Source organism: Aedes aegypti, unplaced genomic scaffold (assembly GCF_002204515.2).
Source record: "Aedes aegypti strain LVP_AGWG unplaced genomic scaffold, AaegL5.0 Primary Assembly AGWG_AaegL5_hic_scaff_1027_PBJ_arrow, whole genome shotgun sequence".
NCBI lineage: Eukaryota > Metazoa > Arthropoda > Insecta > Diptera > Culicidae > Aedes > Aedes aegypti.
The window spans coordinates 45,708-69,302 of NW_018734436.1; the positions used below are offsets into that span (position 1 = coordinate 45,708).

Genomic DNA, 23,595 nt, shown 5'->3' on the forward strand with positions numbered 1-23,595 from the left:
CGCCGCCTAGAAGAAGAAGAGGAAGCAGTCTACAGGTGAATTTGCGGTCGAACTGTGAACACGGTCGGGCGAGTCATTCTCGCTTTGTGGTTCACCGCTTGTTTGCGTTCACCCAGCCATCGTCATCGCCGCCGCAAATTTCATCGGCCGAGGAGCTGTTGACCCGCGCTTCAAAATTTCGACTAGTGATGAAATCATCATTGGTGGTCAAGAAGCAATCCCGTTAGGAGCAAATACCAGAAGCCCCCTGAGTTTTGCTGGTCCGAGCAGTGTTATTTATCCGTAACAACATCGAAGCTAACAAAGCCATCGGTTCTTTTCAGAGCCATTAAATTTTTGGAAAAGAGTTACAAGAGAAATATTTCCGACTTTATTTATAACTTCGAATATTCCTAAATCAATTTCACGGCTTCATACAAAATTTAATTTGTCATGAATAATTTATGACTCAACCATTTGAGTTGTACGATTGTACTCGCGGACGCTGCTGCAGTACCGTCGGGTGAATGCTCAACATTTCACAACGTTTGTAAATAAAGTGGCTTTTCCAACAGCGCCTTTTATGTTCCATATTTTATGGGAACACCTTGATTAGGAATATTATCCCATGTAACAAAATTGCGAAATATTTAGAATGCTTTTGATAAGACATTCTCATTCAACAATTGTAATAATGTTGGCACCCATGGATCCGAAATTTACCGTCATAATAAAGAAAACTATTGATTATCAATAGCTCATATAGAATATTAAGGGAATGCCAATCATTCCAAGAATTCATGTTCGACCAATTTCTCACGTATTAGTATTCTCCACAATTTTCAAGTAATTCCAAGCCCAACACATTATTAGCACATACCCATTTCCCAGATTGGTCGATCAGAAAGCGAAGAGCACAAAAGGGAGGAGCATCATCTGCTATTCCAAGGTTATAAAACATGCTGCCTTCGTTGGATTCAGTTTCATTCCATTTCCGCTTTCGAGCTGGTAAGAGCTCTTGCTTAGCGAGAAGTACCTCGCTGCTAGAAGCCTGCTAAGCTGTTAATCCAGAATCTGGTTTGTGAAATCGCTCAAGATTTCAAAATTGAGCTACGTTTTCAGATTTCAACTAAATCCCTGTGATCCGCTACCCTGTTGCACCCATGAAATATTTAGCTGGTTTGTCGAATAAACTGAGAACTTATTCACATCTTCTTATTCTTCTTCTTCTTCTTGGCATTAACGTCCTCACTGGGACAGAGCCTGCTTCTCAGCTTAGTGTTCTTATGACACTTCCACAGTTATTAACTGAGAGCTTTCTTTGCCAAAGTTTCCATTTTTGCATTCGTATATCGTATGGCAGGTACGATTATACTCTATGCCCAGGGAAGTCAAGAAAATTTCCATTACGAAAAGATCCTAAACCGACCGGGAATCCAACCCAGACACCTTCAGCATGGCTTTGCTTTGTAGCCGCGGACTCTAACCACTCGGCTAAGGAAGGCCCCAACTTATTCACATTCATTTGAAACTTTTTCAATTTTCCATACAAAATGACCAACTGTAAGTTAGATCTAAGTTATTTATGGAAATATTTTCGAATGAGACTTTTACAGAACATCAGATGTAACTTGAGTTTTAACATATATTTTTGAATAATTTTTCCAATCACAAGTTTATAAGTAATAACGGTTTGACTAAACTGTAATTTTCGACGAAAAATTCAAAACTTTTTATTTTAAAATCTGATAACCTTACACAAAAACTGTCTTCAGCAAACTTATTCATCTCGTCAAAATCTACAACTTTGCTGAAGATACCATGAAGCTATTCCTTCAATATGTTTAGTTATGTCAATTATAAAATATCGTCAAAATTCACTTTAGTCAAACCGTTACTGCTATTCAACGTGTGATTGGAAAAATCACTCAATAATATATGTTAAATTTAAGTTATGTCTGATATTCTGTGAAAATTTCATTCAAATCGGTCCAAAATAACTGAGATATAGTTTATCAAAGTTGGTCATTTTGCATGAAAAATCAAAAGAGAAGAATTACACCATCAACGAAAATAGCGCGAAAGCAATAACCAATCGCGTGCGAGTAGTGAACGGAGGGACGAAACAACTAAGCGAGAACCCCACCACTCGCCATCGGTGAACGGAGCTCGAGCAAATAAAACCACTGGTTGTTCTGCTCCCACCTCATTCGCAAATCGAACGGCGTAACGAACGGATCATTCGGAGCAGCAAGGAAGAGCGCGTGAAAGCCACAATAGTGTGCGAGTAGCGTAAGGAACGAGAGAGCAACGAAACGGAAGCCTGTTCCTAGTCAGTACCAAAGGAACAACCTGTTGGAAACTAACGCTAGCGAAATATACACCATCTGCCTCTCCTTACCATTCATATTCTTGTACTTGATGAATTCAATGAAATGGTTTGGTTTGGCGATGGAGCAAAGAGTTATTTAGGATGATTTTACTTGACAAAGAGTTGTTGATAAATATTCCAATCAATAAGAGTTGTTTTGAAAATGTTCACTTTTAGCAGAATTTTCCTCGGAAAATTTATGCTTTACCAAAGAGTTGTTAATGAAATTCCTGCAGCAAAGGGTCGAGTTTCTCCCTACGAATATTTCCAGTCAGGACCAGTCATGGTCCCCGCTTCCAAAATTCTCGAGTACGGAAATTAGAACATATATTAAAATTGCGACAGATTTTAAATACTGTTCAATAAACTGTTTCTTGACCAATTGTAATAAGCAACTATTGATCTGAATTGATTTTTCTACATGTTGTCTATTGCGTTAATCTGAGAAATAGGCTATATGAAATTGATGTCTTGGCAAGGGATGTACAAGATGAGCATTATGCTGTTATTGCATCCCGACGGCACTGCAGCAGCGTGCTCGGACCATCCTCAAATTGTCGTATTGTCGATTATTCGTGATAAATCAGATATTGTATGATGCTACGAGATGAATTAAGAGATTATAGCAAGTATGTGGTAAGCACATTAAGAAATATTACTAGCTATACAATGTTTATCACGAGAAGTTCTTACTAGCTCGAAAGTGTAAATGAAATGAACCGAATCCTGTTGTTGTTACAGAGGGATTTTAATCCGAAGGTCATTCGTCCCTTAAATGAACCGAATCTGTCGAAGATTTGAATTGCAGACGATGCTCCTCCCTTTCGTATTCTTCGCCTTCTTTTGATTGACCAATCTAGGATAAGGTACATGAAGTTGATGTCTTGGTTAGGGATTTACATATCTTGGAAAATTCACATGCGCGTTCGTATGGACAGTAAAATATCAACATTATTTTAATAACTTATTGCTGTGTGCGTTTGAAATGCAAATATCAAATGCGGGAACACCAAACGCGGTAAGATTTTTCACAAGTAATGCGATGTCAAAGATAGGTTTTTCTTGCTAGGGCGGCGGTGATTTATATAATCGTTGCTAGGTGTCCTTTGATTGTTTTGTGTTACCACATTCGAAGGACGTTTAGTCGAGATTTGCATCTCAAATGCAAACAGCAATACAATAAATTAAAATCACGCATGATTTGCTTTCGTGCAAATTTTAAATATTTCTGATCAATGTTCAATGTGTTCTGATTTATATACTATGACATTTGCAATAGACTAACACGTAGAAAAATTTCAGATCAATAGTTGCTCATTACAATTGGTCAGGAAATAGTTTATTAAACAGTATTTAAAATCTGTCGCAATTTTAATACATTTTCCAATTTCCATACTCAAGAATTTAGGAAGTGTTCCCCATTATATGATAAATCAACGATGCTGTTAGAAATACCATACAATGCTGAGTAGTATAATGTTATTATGAACCAAATTGTAGTATACCGCGATATTTAGATCATTATAGATAAATCAGTAAATATCATCCAATAAACCCTTTTATGAACGTATGTTGGCCCTGAAAAGGGCCTATTGAACTTGGATGCTGTGACCACGAGTTTACCACGAATCGAAATCTAGAAGCGCGGATCGGTCAACCTAGAAATATTGAGCGATTTCACAAACCAGATGCTGGATTGGCAGCATGAAGATTAACAGCTCATCAGATTTCTAGCAGCGAGGTACTTCTCGCTGAGCAAGTTCGGAGGAGCTCTTACCAGCTCGAAAGCGGAATTGGAATGAAACTGAATCCGACGATGGAAGTATGTTTTATTACCTCAGAATAGCAGATGATGCTCCTCCCTTTTGTGCTCTTCGCTTTCTGATCGACCAATCTGGAAAATGGGTATGTGCCAATAATGTGTTGGGCTTGGAATTACTTGAAAATTGCGGAGAATGCTAATGCGTGAGAAATTGGTCGAACATGAATTGCTGGAAGGGTTGACATTAACTAAATATTCAATACGAGCTATTGGTAATCAATAGTTTTCTTTATTATGAAGGTAAATTTCTGATCCATGGGTGTCAACATTATTACAATTGTTGAATGAGAATGTCTTATCAAAAGCATTCTAAATATTTCGCAATTTTGTTACATGTGATAATTTTCCTAATCAAAGTGTTCCCTTAAAATATGGAACATCAAGGACGCTGTTGGAAATGCCACTCTATTTTACAATTGTTGTGGAATGTTGAGCACTCACCCCGACAGCACTGCAGCAGCGTCCGCGATTACAGTCTCAAAATGTTTAGTCATAAATTATTCATGACAAATGAAATTTTGTCTGAAGCTGTGAAATTGATTTAGTGAATATAAGAAGTCAGATATAGAGTCGGAAATATTTCTCTTTTAACTCTTTTCCACTAATTTGATGACCCTGAAAATCAAATCAAATTATTAATCATCGTAGTTCTACGTCAACCCCGCGGTAATGTAATAGACATTACCCACCCCATTTTTTTTTAATGGTTCGTCACTACATGTATCGATCTGTCAACCTCTTACATAAATCTCTAGAGATTGACCTCGTGGCCGTGCGGTTAGTGTCGTCAGGCATTTAAGCGCATCGTGTCAAGGGGTGTGGGTTCGATTTCCGCTTCAGCCATTGCAACTTTTCGTCAGAAATGTTCCTTGGCTATGCCACTGGAGCATGCTTTTCCGTTGTCTAGTGAGAAGTCTAGTCTAGTGTGATGTTACAGTCTGTGCAGCTAAATGGCTGAAAACGGTGTCCGTGTCTTTTAAGAGCTTTTAGCGCAATTATTTGATCAATACTTGAGAATAGCTACAGAGGAAGCTCCAAGAAAGGTTTATGATAAAATCTCTGCAAAAATGTCTTGAACAATTGAAACGCTAATGAATACGTGTTTCCTAGTGTTTTAAAGCAATCAATTTGTAGAATAGCATGAGCAATATGTATACAAAGAACGGATCCAGAATAAGTATCTGTATTGAAACCTCAAAGAATTTTAGAGAAGTAGATTTTGACTCCTTGAAGTAGTTCTCCTAAAATTTTTTGAAGAATTTCTTTCGTATTTCGATGACCATTCCAAGCGGCACGGGTGATAAACATCTAGTCTGTAGGGCTAAGTTTCGTTGCATCGTGTAATCGAGAAGCCCTATTTAAGTCGAGCCAAGATTAGTGAAACACTCTCGCAAGACAAACAATCAAACAAATCCACCGGCTGAGCATTCACTCGTCTCCCATCCCAATCTCGTAACGAGTTGTTTACCCACTTATCTATTAGCAGATGTTCCCCTCCGTCTACGCTTAGGTACTCACCACATGCAACACTCGGAAACATTCGTCAGCGCAAACGGTATGGCACCGGCTTTCCTCATCAGCTCCATGGCGCGGGCGTCCTTCTCTCCTCGAATGTTGCGTCGCTTCCAGATGCCGGCCGTGTGTAACAAATCTAAAAAAAGTAACCGATTATAACTCAATCAACGTCTAATTACACCGAGAGGCGACGAGTTCTGACCCTTCACCCGGATGCAGTCTTTGGTGGAGATCGGCACGCCCAGGAAGGGTTTCTCCGCGGCCAATTGCTCTTCGGTGAGCGTTTTGGAGGCAATCAGCTTGTCTGCCATGGCGGCATCTTTCAGTGCCGCTTCGTAGCACTGGTCAACGACACAGTTCAGTTGCGGGTTGATCTCCTTGCAGCGCTCGATGAAGGCCTCCGTCACTTCGACGCTGGTGAGCTGTGGGCGAGATGGGGATGAGAAGAAAGATTTGTAAGCAACAGTCAATATAATTTCAGTCAAAGGTAGCCTACGTGACATATCAGTAAGAGTAACAGCATTCTAAAGGGTCGCCAGGTTTCCATACGAAGAGATCTTAAGGTGAAAGTTCATTGAGCACGTAAACATAATGTTGCCACCCGCTCGAGCCACCCGCTAAAGCACCCTCTCGAGCCACCCAACAAGGTGGAGCACAATGTTATGTGCATCGGCCAAAAATAAATCATCATGTTCCATGTATACCTCCACCCACAGAATTATGTAGGCAGTATTACTAGCACACGTTTCATACAAAAGTATTATTGTCGGTATGATTTCATCAACAACTTCATTAAAGCTTAAAACCATAATTTATTTCACTTGGTAGTAAAAACATGTTTTTTACCAAAATCATAAGCATTTTTCACACCATGCGTGTGTTGTTTACCTTTTTGGCAGTTTTCTCCTCTCTTCTCCGTGAGAAGACGGAGAAAGTTGCCATCAGTATGCATTTGGATTCTACAGTCAATTGTACTGTATAATATCTTATATTCATTTTTGCTGCTAAATTGCGTCGTACATTGTTTTTCTCACGCATAAAAATGTTTTGCAACACTTGTGACATTATACACCTTTTGAGTGTTACGAAATTGTAAAATACGTGGTTGTAACAAGTGTATGAATATCCAAAAAGTTTTAATTCTAAACATAAAAACTGACATCACTTCCAATCAGTGAGAGCAGCGCATCCTATTCAAAAACAATGTTGGCTCAGTGAATTTGCGCTCCGGTGCTGTTTTCGAGCACAAATTGACTAATAGAAGTGATTTATTGCTCCCAGGAGCATTTTGCCCGAAAAATCAAAGTGTTTCAAGTATTGCATTAGATTTTTGAAGTGCTACGGTGAGTTGAAATACGATTAAAAGTGAGTTTTAGAACGGGCACCGAAAAGCCATCAAACAATATCTCGGTGCGTGAAGAAGAAGTGATTCGGTAGTGCGTGGTATTTTTTAACACAAATCACAGCAATAACTACGTGTTTGCATTCAAAAACCGGTATTTTATGGAAAATACACTATGGAATGCTTTCAGTTAAGAAACCACCCCTCTACAATAAGGTTGGTAACTTCAAAAAATCATTTTTTTGTGATCGCTCTCGAAAACACTGTGAGAAGCGTGGGAGGAGGGAGCGGAAAGTTAAGGGGGAAGTAAGGTGCCATATTAGAGGCCATTTTGGTACTCTTGGAGATATGTCCTTAAAGAAAGTTTGGGACTGAGACTGAACAAACCTCTTCTAGGTGGTGGGAACTCATCTCAATATGTGATCATTATGCCTCTAATCCCTTTAATAGTCAAATTTCGTTGTTTTTTTTTTCAAAGGGATGCAACAATTTTGTGTCAAACGGATGATAAAGATTGCCATAAAGAATATTTGCTCCTTGAACATAGAACAAACTCAAATGCACTAGGTAAAATAATGATCAATTTTAAGCTTATCACCCTAATTAACACCCAGATTAGCGGACCTCCACCGTTCGCTTCAATAAATTGATAAATTTGCTCATATCGGTTGATAAACGATACGGCCAAAGGGCAGCGGTGTGAAATCATCGCGTTCTGGATTGATATCGCACTTGCTCGCAAATATTTACATTGTGCAGATTACCGTGCCGCCGTCGTTCTACTGTAATCAACCAACACTCGTTCAAGTGCTCGCTTATCTCGTCCAACTTCGACTCTCAATAGTAGTAAATCGATACGTTACACTACACTTAAGCCACATATAGGCGGGTACTCACCTTTCGCGTCCGGATCTTCAACGCCAGCGACGAAGCCGACTCCATCAGTATCAGGTTCCGGATCGGGGGCATCTTCTGCCCGTGTTCTCCGTAGATTGTCCTCAGGAACCATCGCACCAACAGCACCAGGAACTTGTGACCCACGTTCAGGACCGTCTTGACCAGGCTATGAGGTTTGCGCTTGTCTACGAAGCTAGTCGTGGACTGTTTGTTCTGTTGATCTTCGTCCATTCTGGTGCACGCATTCAAGCTTCGCAGCACGGATTTTGCCTTATGTCGCAGCCGTTCTCGCAGTTTCATCGAATGCTAAGCGCGGCCTGGTTGGCTCGCTGCTGGACGAACAGCGACTACTCCGCGAACGGTTGACCACACTAGAGCACTGAGGAAGTAAGCGAGCTCGCTCTCTGCCCGCTCGTGCTCGATAAGCTCTCACTCTCACGCTGAGGACTGCGAAGTGACGATCGTCGTTGTTTCTGAAGGAGGAAAGGTAGAAAAAAAAACCATAAAACAATAAGATATCGAAGTAAATAATCGCACTTTTCTTGTTTTCATACACAGTTGGATGTGGACTTTGGTCGTACCGCAAATGGTCTATATTTTTGTCTTGTACGTTTCTGCAAGTTGTCGTCCTAGCAATTAGGTCTGGACTGATTATTACATGGCTGGAAAATGTTTTGGTCGTTGACCTGTTTCATGTGGATGTATGTATGCATGTCGCAAAAGTAGAACAGGTTACATTATGGCATGCCCGTTACAACGAGGTCGAAGGGTCACAATTAGTTTTAAACTTTTGAAAAGTTTTATCGCTTAAGATTTTTTATTCAGGCTTATATAATCTATTGATAATAACTGATAAAAAAGCTTTACTGCCCATGAAAGCATAACTGAGTAATTTTTGGTGACGTGATCACTTTTTCGAAGCCCGTCACTAAAATGTATTTTTTTGGCGGCATTTATACTAAAGTAATTTTCCGACAATAACTCATTATTTCCAACAAGCTCCGAAAGCACTGATGATGACAAGGACGCAAGCTACTCAAGCCAAGACGTCAAAATCATCATAGGAGATCTAAACGCTAAGATTTGCCAGGAGGTGGAATTCAGACCGACGATTGGAAAGTTCAGAGCCTACCGGATGACGAACGAAAACGGCCTACGACTAATTGATTTCGCCGCCTCCAAGAATATGGCCATTCGTAGCACCTACTTCCAGCACAGTCTTCCATACCGATACACTTGGAGATCACCACAGCAGACAGAATCACAAATCGACCACGTTCTGATTGGTGGACGGCACTTCTCCAACATTATCGACGTCAGGACCTATCGTGACGCTAACATCAACTCTGACCACTATCTGGTGATGGTGAAACTGCGCCCAAAACTCTCCGTCGTTAACAAAGTACGGTACCGACGGCCGCCCCGATATGATTTAGAGCGGCTTAAGCAACCGGATGTCGCAACTGCATACGCACAGCACCTTAAGGCTACATTACCGGAAGAGGGTGAGCTGGATGAAGCCCCTCTTGAGGACTGCTGGAGAACAGTAAAAGCAGCCATCAACGATGCAGCAGAGAGCAATGTCGGGTACGTGGGACGGAGTCGACGGAACGATTGGTTCGACGAGGAGTGCCAGGAGGTTTTTGAGGAGAAGAATGCAGCGCGGGCGGTCATGCTGCAGGAAAGGATCCGGCAGAACGTGGAACGTTATAGACAGAAACGGCAACAACAGACCCGCCTCTTTCGGGAGAAAAAACGCCGCCTGGAGGAGACGGAGTGCGAGGAGATGAAACAGCTGTGCCGGTCTCAAGAATCGCGTAAGTTCTATCAGAAGCTCAACGCATTTCGCAACGGCTTCGTGCCGCGATGTGCAGGGATAAGGATGGGAGCATTTTGACGGAAGAGCGTGAGGTGATCGAAAGGTGGAAGCAGCACTTCGATGAACACCTGAATGGCGCTGAGAGCACTGGCAATGAAGGTCGGCATAACGGAGGAAATACCTTCGTCGGTACTGCGGAGGATGGAAACCAACCAGCCCCCACTTTGAGGGAGATTAAGGATGCTATTCACCAGCTCAAGAACAATAAAGTTGCTGGTAAGGATGGTATCGGAGCCGAACTCATAAAGATGGGCCCGGAGAGGCTGGCCATTTGTTTGAACCGGCTGATCTGGGAAACGTTAGCCGTGAAATACGGAGGCGCATCATCAGTGGAAGTCAGGCCTACTATGGCCTCCACAAGAAGCTGCGGCCAAAAAAGATTCACACCCGCACCAAATGTACCAGGTACAAAACGCTCATAAGGCCGGTAGTCCTCTACGGGCATGAAACGTGGACGACCCTCGAGGAGAACTTGCAACCACTTGAAGTCTTCGAACGTCGGGTGCTTAGAACGATCTTCGGCGGTGTGCAGGAAAACGGTGTGTGGCGGCGAAGGATGAATCACGAGCTCGCCCAACTCTACGGCGAACCCAGTATCCAGAAGGCGGTCAAAGCTGGAAGGATACGATGGGCAGGGCATGTTGCAAGAATGACGGACAGCAGCCCTGCAAAGATGGTGTTCGCGTCGGATCCGGTTGGTACAAGAAGGCGTGGAGCGCAGCGAGCTAGGTGGGCGGATCAAGTGCGTATCGATTTGACGAGCGTGGGGCAGAACCGAGGATGGAGAGATGCGGGCATGAACCGAGTATTGTGGCATGAAATTGTTGATTCAATGTTATCTGTTTAGATGTTAACTAAATAAATGAAAAAAGAGAAAACTGATAGTAATCACAAGAAACATGGTTAATATTAATAAGATACTATTTTGTGTCATTCATATATTTATTCACTCAAACAAAAGATTTCTGTTTATCTTTACTCTGTACTTTTTCTACTGTACCAAAATATTTCAAAAGCACAATGTTTCAACGACAAATCACAAAAACTGATTTCTAAAATGACTTTAAATATGGTGTCTTTGGAAAAATTGTAGATAATTTCAATACAAACAACTTTACCGTTTGCTTCGTTCTTGAGTTATGATTTTTCAAAATAAGTAGTGTCAGAGGAAAACAAAAAAATTCCAACTGAGTTTTCCGGGAAAATAAACGACCCTGAATTTTTCTCAATTATTTTTAATCATATATTGATGAGCCCTTCCTGTGGAAAAAGTTTCATGAAAATCTGAGACCCTTCGGCCCACTTTGTACGGAAATTGAAAAAAATCCCCTTATTCCCTTAAATCTTCGATGTCACATTTCTTAAATATGGAGTTATTATATGAACGACCCCCCAAAAACAGTTTTCCTCGTATATTTTGAAAATATGAGGTTTTCGGTAGCAACATTGTTCTACAGAAGTGTGTAAACTGTCAAAATGAATCATTTCCTCAAAGATACTAGAGTTGTAAAATGTAAGGGAAAGCAATCATAGAGAGTTAAATGCAAATATCAGTCACCTTCGTAGGTCGTATATTTTTTCGGGTGGCAAGTGGTGGCAGATGAAGTTCACTGGGTTTTAAAATATATCACTAGTAGTTGTTAATGTCGAAAGTACCATGAATATCCACGAGTATCCCTTTCAGTTAACGGGATTTGTATCAGGGTCTATTTAGGAAAGTTTGGATTCTGATTATCTGGTTATGGAATGATATAAACAATTTGATATGTTGCATTAGAGTGATGCAAATTTTGAAATATTGGCTCCCCTATGCTCAAACGATTTCTTTTATAGTAACTAGCATTCTCCCAAAGTTTGAAATGATTTAGATGAAATTTGACTGCGCACACGACATTTGATATTTGTATGGAGATTACTATGGAAAACGCCAACGTTTTGTGTTCAGCCGTCTATCTCTTCATCATAATATTTTATGGAAAAGTGAACACACTCTTCTCATATGAAATCCTTCCGGCTACAACTTTGCCAAAGACCACATTTTGATTGGACGTCTGGATAAATTGTTATTCATAATCATAAAGTGGCTTTGCATTTTACATGCTTCACCAACTGCTCGGCAGACAACAATGGAGCTCTTGGCGGGAAGAATAGATCAAAGTGATCCAGGCTACTATGTTCTACAGCAAAAAGGCAGTGTTGCTCTGAAAGTAATTAAATGATCATCTCAGCATCATTTAGACTTTGTTATCAATAATATCAAATTATCCTTACGTCCTATCAAAATGTGGTCTTCGGCAAAGTTGTAGCTGGGAAGATTGCATATGAGAAGAGTTTGATCACTTTTTCATAGATTATTATGACAAGCAGTTGGAGGACTGAATACAAAAGGTTTACGTTTTCCATAGTAATTTCCATATCAACTTTAAGTGGCATGTGCACAACCAAATCTCTTCCAAATCACTTCAAATTTTGGGAGAATGATTTTTATCATAATTGACACCGTTTAACCCCTCTACCAGCAGCTTCACTTTTTACCGCAGGAAAAAAATTCAAATCGCGATAACTTTTTTGTTTCTCGGTATTTTTGCACCATTTTTTCACAAGTTCTCAAAAAACTCTTCTAGTTTGAGGATCCGTGTCGATATTGATCATTGGTCATCTGGATCCAGAGATATTCCGAAATTCCTTGGGGGACCGACGCTTAATCATAACCCACGTATATATCTTAGGCTACAGATTTTTTAACGTATTCAGATGTTCACTTTTTGGAACAATACACTAATGAGAGTATGTTGTGAAAAAATGAAGCAATTTGGAGCAGCCGTCTTTGAGTAATGAGCATTTATGTTGCTAGTACCAAGCTGCCCAATTAAAGATCTTGAAAACTTCAAAAAACTTCTTATAGTATTTTTCAGATATCTCTAAGAATTCTTAACCAATTTGTATGATTTTTTCAGAGTAGCTCCTTATTACATGGCATTGTATAGCCCATCTTTTACTTTTTCGATAAGTTGACGTAAAACAAAATGGCCGCCTAAGACATTTTGTATGGAAAATGTCGGTCCCTCAAGGAACATTGGAATATCTTTAAAACCAGATCACAAATCATCAATATCGACACGGATCCTCAAACTAGAAGAGTTTTTTTAGAACTTGTGAAAAAATGGTGCAAAAAATACCGAGAAACAAAAAAGTTATCGCGATTTGAATTTTTTTCTTGCGGTAAAAAATGAAGCTGCCGGTAGAAGGGTTAAGCATAGGGGAGCAAAAACTTCAAAATTTGCATCAGTCTAATGTTGCATTATTGAGTTTCACAATGGTTTCCCGCCAAAAGAGATTATATACAAAACATTAAAAACCAATAACTCATTAGAGCACGCATAATTTTCACTAATCAAATTGACTGAATTATTTAAAATTTTACTCTGAATTCGAGTCAACCTCGAAGCACAGACAAACAGACGTAACACTGACGAAATTTCCATCGACTACTCATTTAACTATCAATTAAAATTCGCTATGTTACAAATCACACAACCAGAGGCGCGTGCATCGTTTTCCTCCGCGTTTGACGTTACACACTACTGCCATCTGCAGGTCTTGTTGCACGAAACAGTATTTCGTGCAATATACTCACTAGATAATGATGGAGTACACTGACCGATGGATTTTAAAGACATTTTTTCTAAGTGTTGCATCTGTTTGTCTGTGCTCGAAGTCTCACGTTATTGAAAATATATAGACATCGTTCAACATTGGCACTCACTCCAGTAACAGTGATATGCAATCCGGCCAATTCTTATCGGACACGATTCGTCAACCGTTCTTATCGCAAACTGGAACAGCTGTTAGCTGCGTGTGGCAACAAGGTGGATTACAACGTGTACCCGTTGGCTTTCAGGTTGACACACGCAACAACATATATTGAAGGAACGCGATGCATCACTCCACTTCCTGTTTAAAAAGCGAAATAATGCCGAATATCGCTGGCGACAGTGGGCTTTACTACCTCAAGTTCAGTCCTCGATATCTCCGTATGTATCTACCAAGCTGTATATTAGAGCTGTTCACTTTTTTCAGGATACCCTTACCCGAACTTTTTTATCAAAACAAATTATCTTCTTCTTCTTCTTGGCATTACGTCCTCACTGGGACAGAGCCGGCTCTCAGCTTAGTGTTCTTATGAGCACTTCCACAGTTATTAACTGAGAGCTTTCTTTGCAAACTTGCCATTTTTGCATTCGTATATCGTGTGGCAGGTACGATGATACTCTATGGCCAGGGAAGTCAAGGAAATTTCCATTACGAAAAGATCCTGGACCGACCGGGAATTGAACCCAGACACCTTCAGCATGGCTTTGCTTTGTAGCCGCGGACTCTAACCACTCGGCTAAGAAAGGCCCAAATTATCTGTTCAAAATATTTCATTTTACGAAACGGCAACACTGATGATATTGCTGTTACTTTCACACGTTACGACACCGCATCCTGGTCAAAATTTCATTCTTAAAATAAGCGATCTACTGTTCAAAAACGTCTCATAAAATGGACTATTTAGCTAACTTGGTAGTTTTGTTTTTTTTATGTGTACAGGTCTACTGTTTATGTATGGCAAAACCGATAGTGTGTGCATAACTGATAACCTGCAATTTCCTACAGGAAAAACGAACCGTCATCGTCACACGCGAACGGAGAATGTTTCATGGGTTGTGTTTGCTGAATGGCCATGTGAATGACAAATAATTGGCGAGTTAATTGGCTTGATTTTACTTTTGCTGTCCGTTGTACGATCTATCGATTGTACTTTTTCGACTAATCTTTTGGAGCCATCAACGATTCTATGATATGCATTATCAAAGCCGAATTAGACTGCTTAATTTTTTGTTTACTGTGTATGAATCCAAAAAAATCATCATAGTCTGTGTCAATCCAATAAGGCACTGAGTAAGATATTGATAAGAATGACACATTATAATTAACTGCCGACGGCGGACAAGTATTTGAATCACACTTCTATCTATACTATTACAGAGCAGGAACAGTAAGGCACTCAAGTAACCACTCATGTCAAGTATGTACTCGCCTTTTTGCCTCAATTTACTCCAGAGCCTAAGACAAACATCTTATGCAATCGAATTAGCATAAATGCGACGATGTGCAATGTTATTGTTTTCGTTCTGCACACGCGTCTCTGATCACCGAACCATGGAAAGCCGGAAAAAAATGCACCACCAACAGCGCCACCTGCAGCTATGTATTTAGCTTCCAACCATTACTGTGGATGAAACATTCACTCATTTATTATTACTTTCAGTAGCATTCAATGAAAGTGCTAGATAGTTCACACACGCAGAGCCGGGCGGTCGATGGACGACTACTGGACTTTGCGTGGGTTCAATGATTGTATAAATGGCTTAAGTGCCAATATGAACTGAAATTCACTTTCACGGAGTGTAAGGATCTCAAATTTGTTTTAAAGATTCTTAGATCTATATACTCATATATACACATCTAAGAGGCGAATGAACCCTTCTGGTTTGAAACCTCTCTAATAAACGCAAAAAAATATCCACATCTGGATACAGATTCTTATCCTTCTTAGCTCCATATCTTTTAATCTAATGCTAAATCTTGAGCTAGAATGTTTAAACAGAGCTCACCAATAATCCAAAAAGTTCATTTTCTAATATAAATCATACCTTTTCAATATCGGGAAATGGAGAGTTTCCTGTTTTTGTATTTTTTTTTTTTTTGCAATAATCCTACAATATTCAAACGTTCCAGGTGATGTAGAATACGTCAAAAATGTAATCAGCAAGTAAAACACATCTAACAAATGTTCGGAATCGATCGGCAAATCTACAATCACGCACCAGGAGGTGTTAGTATACTGTAGTAGACGCCGCACAAGCGAAGCTGCCGAGTTCCTACAGTTAAGTGCTCGGAGACATTTTCGCTTCATTAATATTAATTAAGTAATCATCGCGTTCAGCAACATCAGCCGGCAAAAGCCACCACACCGTCATGAACCGGTTGACCAGGCTGCAAAACAGACACATTGTGGGTGAAATAGTGAGAATGTGTGAGCACAGCTCACAATAACTGTCATTATGACTCAATACGACCAAGGTATAATCAATACTCAACTGTAACGTGAAATGTAGCTTGCAGTTGATTTAAATGCTAAGCTGGCAATCAATTTACATTTCACATCGTGTAAAATTACAGTATCGACTAGTAAATTTATGCGGGTGACACAAAATTGATTAGAATACATGCTTGTTATTGGGGCCCATTCAGCCGTAGCGGTAAGCGCTCAGCTATTCAACAAACCATGCTGGGTTTGAATCCCACCGGTATTTTCGTGAAAGAAATTTTGTCTACTTTCTAGGGCATACAGTATTTTCGTGTTTGCCACACGATTTACCTACGAATGCCTAAATTGGCAAGAGCTTAATAACTGTGGAAATGCAGATAAGTAACCCATACCAATAAGAAGCTGTTATACAAACTCTGTCTCAATTGGGACGTAATAGTTGTCGTGGAAAATAACACTACTTCAATATAATTTATATACCATACAATATGAACTTTCAAAAAATTACTCAATATTAATATTTCAATCAAAACACGGATTTGTTAATTTCCAGAAAGTTGCTTAGGAAGTATTCCACAGTTTCCATCAGCATTTTTTAGGAATTTATTCGGGATTTCGGCTCAAGCTTCTCCTATGACTTCTCCAGAACTTTCTTCATGAATTTCTCTCTCAATTGTTCCTTAATGTCTTTAGCAAATTTTTCCAGGCGATCATCCTAAAATTTATCTAGAAACATCTGCTAGATTGCATGATACTCCAGATATTTGGTGGAATCCGTCTTGACGTTTCTCAACAGTTTTCTTTAGTATACTTCCGGAAAATTTCCCAAAATTCTTAGCAGATTTCTCTAAAAATCTCTGCATTTGTAAAGATTTTTTAAATGTCACTTGTCTTGCAATGGAACCGGGCAATACTACAGAATTTACTGTTTTTCAGTTCCTAAGGCTAATCACTAATATTTCTATCAAAATTTTAGAATTTATTAAATGAATTTATTTCTTAAAAAAGTCTATCAAAAATTGTATACTCAAACAATTTATCTATCAATACCTTAACGTTTTAATTTTTGTGGAGCTTTGTGGATGATTTCATCGGCTTTTTTCGATTAAAACGTAGCCACGTAGTAGACTACGTCGACCTATTTATGGATTCGGTCATTCTCAGCGGTTCATGCTATAGAGCAAGTCCTACACCATCATCTACTTGTTTACTTCTAGAACATTTGTAGAAATTTGTGACTGAACTATTTTTTGGTGAAAACTTTACCTGTAAAACTTGATAATTTCTGCCAGATTCTAGATTTTTTTCAACTTTTCGTATAATTGTAAATAGCCACTAATTATACAATCTGTGTAATTTTCCCAGATCATCAAAAATCCTTTACAGATTTATCCTGAAATTCTTAGAGGAATTCATTTGGAAACCCCTCCAAAATACTAACAGTAATTTATTCAAGAGTCCCTCTTGAAATTCCTTTGAAAAACTTTTCCTAAACATTCTTCCAGATTTTGTACATAAATTTTCCAAATAACTTCTAAAATTATTTCAAGTGTTGTATCTTTGATTACCCCAGAAGTTTTCCCAGGAACTCCTATGAATGTTTGTTATTGGGATTTTTATTATTTTATTTTTTAATATCTACACCGTTATCTTCAATATATAATGGCTTGGAAATATAACCAAAACATTTGTTTAGCTTCAAGAATTATTTCATGATTACTGATAAATTTGAAAATTCCGTAAAGACATTCATGGAGGTGTTCTGCAAGGTGTCCGCCAATTTGGCCTTATGCCGTTAGGCCAAATGCCGTTTGGCCGAACGCCACCTGGCCGAATGCCATGTGGCCAAACGGGTCGTTTGACCGTATGCCGTTCGGTCAAATTACGAACAAAACAATAATCTAATTGCTACAACGCTGATGTGTTAAATTCAGAAGAGCGGCACAATAACTGTGTTGGGATAGAACATCATGTTTGTCTCTGCGATACCAACGGTGTGCTGAAGTTAACAGTGATTTACAATGACTGCATCTGAAATTTAGTCTTCTTTTAAACATAAGCTATTTTTTCGAGTTCTACTGGTTACATTACTATTGACAAAAATTGCGCTTATATTTTAATTGGGAGTAAAATATTTTTTAAATCATCTGCAGTTCGTTTTAGTTATACTGATATAACGATTATTTGCATTACACTTGCTTATGTTTTCATAAAAAATGTTTCCTTCTTTTGAAAAAAGTCTGTACTTGCAAGAAAAAAGTATTGCTTATAATTGCAATCAATTTGCTTATTTTTTATATGGGAATTCTACCGTCTTTAAATCATTTGCTCTTCTTTGTAGTCAAACTGATATAACTGATAATATATAGTATATCTATTTGCATCACACTTGCCTATATTTTCATAAAAGATTTTTCCTTATTTATTTACTAATGCCTTTCAAGAGAACGGAATGAAGGCTTATGATGCGTGCATATTCAAAACATCACAAGGGTTAATGAGGATGTCATTCTCTTTCAAAATTGAGATTGCAACGTGCGAACTGAATTCTATACCGTTGCTTGCGTGAAGCAGTAAACCGATTGACTCGGTGTACACTCACGTCACTTCGTTGTGAAAAGAATAAGACAAAATTTTGTGTTTGCAAAAGCTGCATGTTAATTTGATTGCTAGCACTATACAATAATTTACTAAGTGCGATTCTTGAGAGATCCTGAAAAAGGACGAATAAGTCGTAAACCATTTTTGTCACTGTCAAAAATTGATTACAAACGTAATGAGAGAAAGTGAAATAGTGAATAATGAAAAAATGAATAGTTGCTTACAGTAAGATGATAGCTCTACATGTTTTGCTCTCTTCTCACTTTAACGATTGACTCGGTCTTAACCGACTCTAGTCACCTTTTTAGCCAACTGATTACTCACGCTAATTTTGATTCTGATCATGTGATTGTATCCCGTTTGGCATAAAGTCGTTTGGCATAACGGTCATTTGACATAATGGCCGTTTGGCATAATGATTGATTTAAAATAAATATCGGCATTTTTTAAGCTTTTACCGAGATCAACACCACTAAGTCGATAGCAAAAATTTTTGGTAGGTTCTAAACAAGCGTAGTGTTCGTTCAGAAATTTTCCAAGCTAAGAATTCCAAAAACTGTTGTGACATTAGAGAGCATTACTAAATAAAACTCGTGACTTGGCTCTGCATCTCAGAACATAAAGTATCTTTGAGCTTGTTGCGATATACATATTTGAAAACAGTAAATTGGCAAAGAAAGTTCACAGTTATTTATCAAGGAAACGCTCAAAGAATATTTCACTGCAGATCAAACTCTGTCCCAGTTTGTACGTAACACTCGATGAAAATTTCTTGATAAAGGAATGGAATTTTTTTTGCAAAATATCAAAAGCTCTAATCCAAAGATCTGTCAATGCGAATTAATGCAAAAATAGCCTATATACGAAAGCAGATTATTTTTCGTTTAAAATGTTTAAGGCTCTCACGCAAAAAAATCTTTTCACAGCATACACAGCTAAAAATATGTTTTAAATTTAAGTTTATTTACATGCACATATTTGGAGCATCAAAATGAACCTAAATTTCAACGACCAATCCATTATTTTTCGATCGAATTCACTTTAAATTTACACGATCTTGTAATATTCAACCATTTATAGTTGAAAATTGAATGTATATTCATTTAAATTTACATGATGCTGTAACAATAAACGAGTTTGATTTATTTTTACAGTAGACTTCAGTTTACATCACATTGAAAATTAAATATTCTTATCTGTGCAGCTCAAATGAACAACACATCTTTAAGAGAAAATATTTGTGGCAAAACTTCTCAACGGTTCAATATAAATTCTAATTTTGAAAGTGTACATCAAAAACATCGTCTATTATCGAGAGAAGGGAAAATTTGTGATTGAAATAATATTGTTTCCAGCATATCTCGGAAAGAGATCACGCGTTTGCCCCAAAAAAGTATATGTTAAACTTACTGATATCTGTGAGATTGTTCTAGAAAATTCCAAAAAAAAAAATACCAAGTTGTTTTGTCACACTGGCAATTGTAACCGCATAACAGTCACATTGAGATTATACATGCGCCTCATAATGCAGTAGCAACGAAGTAGCAGTCTATCAGAATTATTTTCTGACTATTCACCCAATATGCGATATGAGTTGTACAAAATTTCAGCCTCAAATAAGCACTTTTGAATTCTTAGTGATTTTTTGAAATTTTAGTTTCCTCCCATTCTGCGATGAATTGCAAACTTGGTATCCCATTTACTCAATGCCTACTTTTGTCGAATGTTACAAATATGCAGTTATAGGCAGTAAAATAATTATCATTCTAACAACACATCTGGCAAGAATTGATAAAACAGCAAAATATATAAATGGTTAACATTTAGCTTTACTCAATAATAAAATTTAAAACTCTATAAATATAAAGAACAGCATATTATCAAAAGAAAGCAAAATTTATAATTAAATTAATAGAAGAATGGGCGCCAAAAATTATTGCGGAATAATATAACGAAAAGACATAAAAAAGTGCGTTCAGAATCATCGAAATGATTGTGCTACTTTTACCTGAATGCCATTTCCCCGAATGACTGGTTTCCCCGAAAAAATGGTGACGAGAAAGAACGATAAACAGTCAAAAAAAGTGTACGGAGATAAACCAGCCAAGGGCTGAAAATCTCCCTAATAAAGATAAATAATAATAAACAGTCAAAATAAGGAAGTATTCTGTCATTCTCGGCTTTACACGTGTTGGCAAAAATGCTGAGGACGGGAAAAATCGAGAGAACCACCAATTTAATAAAGAATGGTGCATATTAGACGGTCAGTTCGTTCACCACCCTGAAATGTATAAAGTTACGACAATTATGAGTAAGGGAAACGGGATATTTGGGGAACTGGAACTCAGGGAACTGGCGTTTGGGGAAACGACATTCGGGAACCAACGTTTGGGGAAAAGTAGCACAACCCATCGAAGTAACTGCAGTAATCGGTTTCTCTTTTCGCTGATAATTTCAGCAGATCAATGTTATCGATTGCCGCACTTGTGTCAGTTGGAAACAAAAAAAAATACTTTAAGAATAATGAATGAGTTTAAGAATATAGCTCCACAAAAAAGCCTATGCATGAAAGAAGGAGAAATATATTGAAACTTTAAATCAACAGTTTTCATACCTATAATTATGGTTACATCATATTTAGGAAAACAAATAGAACAATTAAAAGAAGGGTAAATTTGTGCTAAGTATTTGAAAATCTTCAGTGCAAAAGTTTGTTGTTGAAAGAAGGGTAATTTCTGGATATAAAAAATACTATTGGCAATAACTTTCGTAATATGCTTTAGTTTATTCAAGAGCATATGCATATCAAGAGCATATGTTGAATAAAGTGTCATTTTGTATCAATTGGTATGAATTGACTCCAAAAAAGCCTGATGTTATCAGGAAGATTCAATAGAAACGTAAAATCGAAAAATTGAGAGATTCTTGGTTTCAGACTCATTATGCTAAACGACTATTATGCCAAATAACCATTATGCCAAACGACCGTTATGTCAAACGACTTTATGCCAAATGACCATTATATCTAACGACTTTATGCCAAATGACCTACCACCGATCATGTCCCTGTTACATTTCATTCCAAATATCCCATGAAGCGATTCTCAATCCTACCAGCACCACTTCCAATTATTTTTTATTAAACGCCTCTGGCGGATATAAATTTCTACACCCTCATCAAAAAATTTAACAAATTTTTTCAGTTGGCATATTTTCCTGACAAATGTAAAAATTCCAAAACTGTACCAATTTTAAAACCGGACCATTATTCTACAGAAACTTCTACTGCCCCTCTTTGCACAACAGTCACAATACACAATAATTTTGTTTAATTCATTTTGATCAGCCGCCTTTTACCGAAAGCGCTTTGAAAATATTTCAAATTTGTTGAGTTAGAAAAGTACAATTAGATTAAGTATTTATTTTAGATACAGAAGTCAAGTTCAGATTCAACATTGCACAGTATTTAGCATGGCGTGCATCCAGGTTCAAAATAATATTCCCAATTTTATTGCACAGAGCTCCTCTAACTTATTTGATTCCCAAGTGTTCCACACAATTATTGAAAAGCATGTCGAAACGATTTTTTTATGGAAATATTCATACCTACATTTCCTAACTATTAAAACAGAAACATTCCATATAATAGCATATTATTAATAGAAGGTGATTTTTAGAGCAGCCTATTCCTCCATAACCATATAAGTATAGAGAATAGCCCATGATTCAAAGAAGGGAAAATGTATGATGGAAATATTAAGAGCTGTAATGACATTAATTATTGAATTATAACGTCTTGAAAGAATAGCTTATTTATAGAAGAAAAACATTCTCATTAAAACATTAGCAGTACTAACTCCAATAATTAGGTCAATATAACTATAAAGAACAGAACCTTTCATTTAAAGAAGGGATAATCTCTGATGAAAGATTTTCCAGTTATATGTGTACAACCAAACTCAAGAGATGAGCAACAGATCATGCACAGTGTCGTTCTTATTATTGGCATTACACCTAACGCAAATCTTTAGCGTAGTGTTCTACGAGCACATTCACAATGATTAACCAAAAGTTTGATTTGCCAAAGTAGTCATTTTGCATTCTTATTTGTGCACAATACACGAGCACGATTATGATTCATGGCGAAGAAAATGAAGAAAACGAAAAGATTCTGGATCGATTTTGAAGTGACCACCTTCAGCATGGCTTTGCTGTATGGTCGCAGAAGTAACAACAAAGCTAATGAAGGCCCCTTACACTATTATGCTGATCATTTAATCAAGTTTTGTCCTAGAAATTCATTTGAAAGAATTTACAACTGCAAGGCAATCGCATTTCAAAGGAAACACTTTCGATATTTGCAGCCCTTAAAAATTATCAAAAAAGTCTGCTCACTTTCCACACATACGATTTCAATTTTCATTTTGGAAATAATGCCTATCGTATTTATACCTAACGTATTTATATTTAACGTCGTGCACCCGGTCCACATCAACGAAAATTCAGTTTTTGTTAATGAACAGTTCGGATTCCAACATGGACATTCGACCACTCATCAACTTTCACGTGTAACAAATTTGCTGCGTCCAACAAACCTGAAAGCAATTCTTCGGGTCTTGCTCTTCTAGACATAGAACAAGCCTTCGACAGTGTTTGGCATGAAGGCTTGATTGTAAAATAAAAAAAAAAAACTTTAATTTTTCAACATTCATTGTTAGAATAATCCAAAGTTTTCTGTGAAATCGTACACTTAAGGTCAATTATCAGAACTGAATCCGAACTCTGAAAGACTTCCTGTAAGTTCTCCTCAAGGCAGCATTTTGGGACCTATATTATACAATATTTTCAGTTCTGACTGAGTTACCACTAGAATATCGAACATATTTGTATGCAAACACACAGGACTCTTCTCCAAAGGACAAAGCCTGCGTGTTATCTGTAGTAAAGTTGATGGAAGTTTTGATGTAGGGCATATAACTGCTCAGGCACCTTTATGATTCACTTTGATACGATAAGTTTTTCTAGGCCGAATCGTCTGAAACTTTGCAATAGGCAACTCAATACATGGTGCAAATTGTGGCCAAATATGAGC

General features: G+C 37.9%; 1 protein-coding gene across 1 annotated transcript in view; it reads right to left on the reverse strand.

Annotated features, from left to right (window-relative positions):
- The window catches only part of LOC110680199 (fatty-acid amide hydrolase 2-B-like), a 37,791-nt gene that overhangs the window by 13,403 nt on the left and 793 nt on the right, over positions 1-23,595 (reverse strand). Inside the window, 3 exon segments of the mRNA XM_021856018.1 lie at positions 5,691-5,823; positions 5,890-6,109; positions 7,927-8,399. Coding sequence (XP_021711710.1) covers positions 5,691-5,823; positions 5,890-6,109; positions 7,927-8,226 — 653 coding nt within the window. The 5' untranslated portion in view covers positions 8,227-8,399.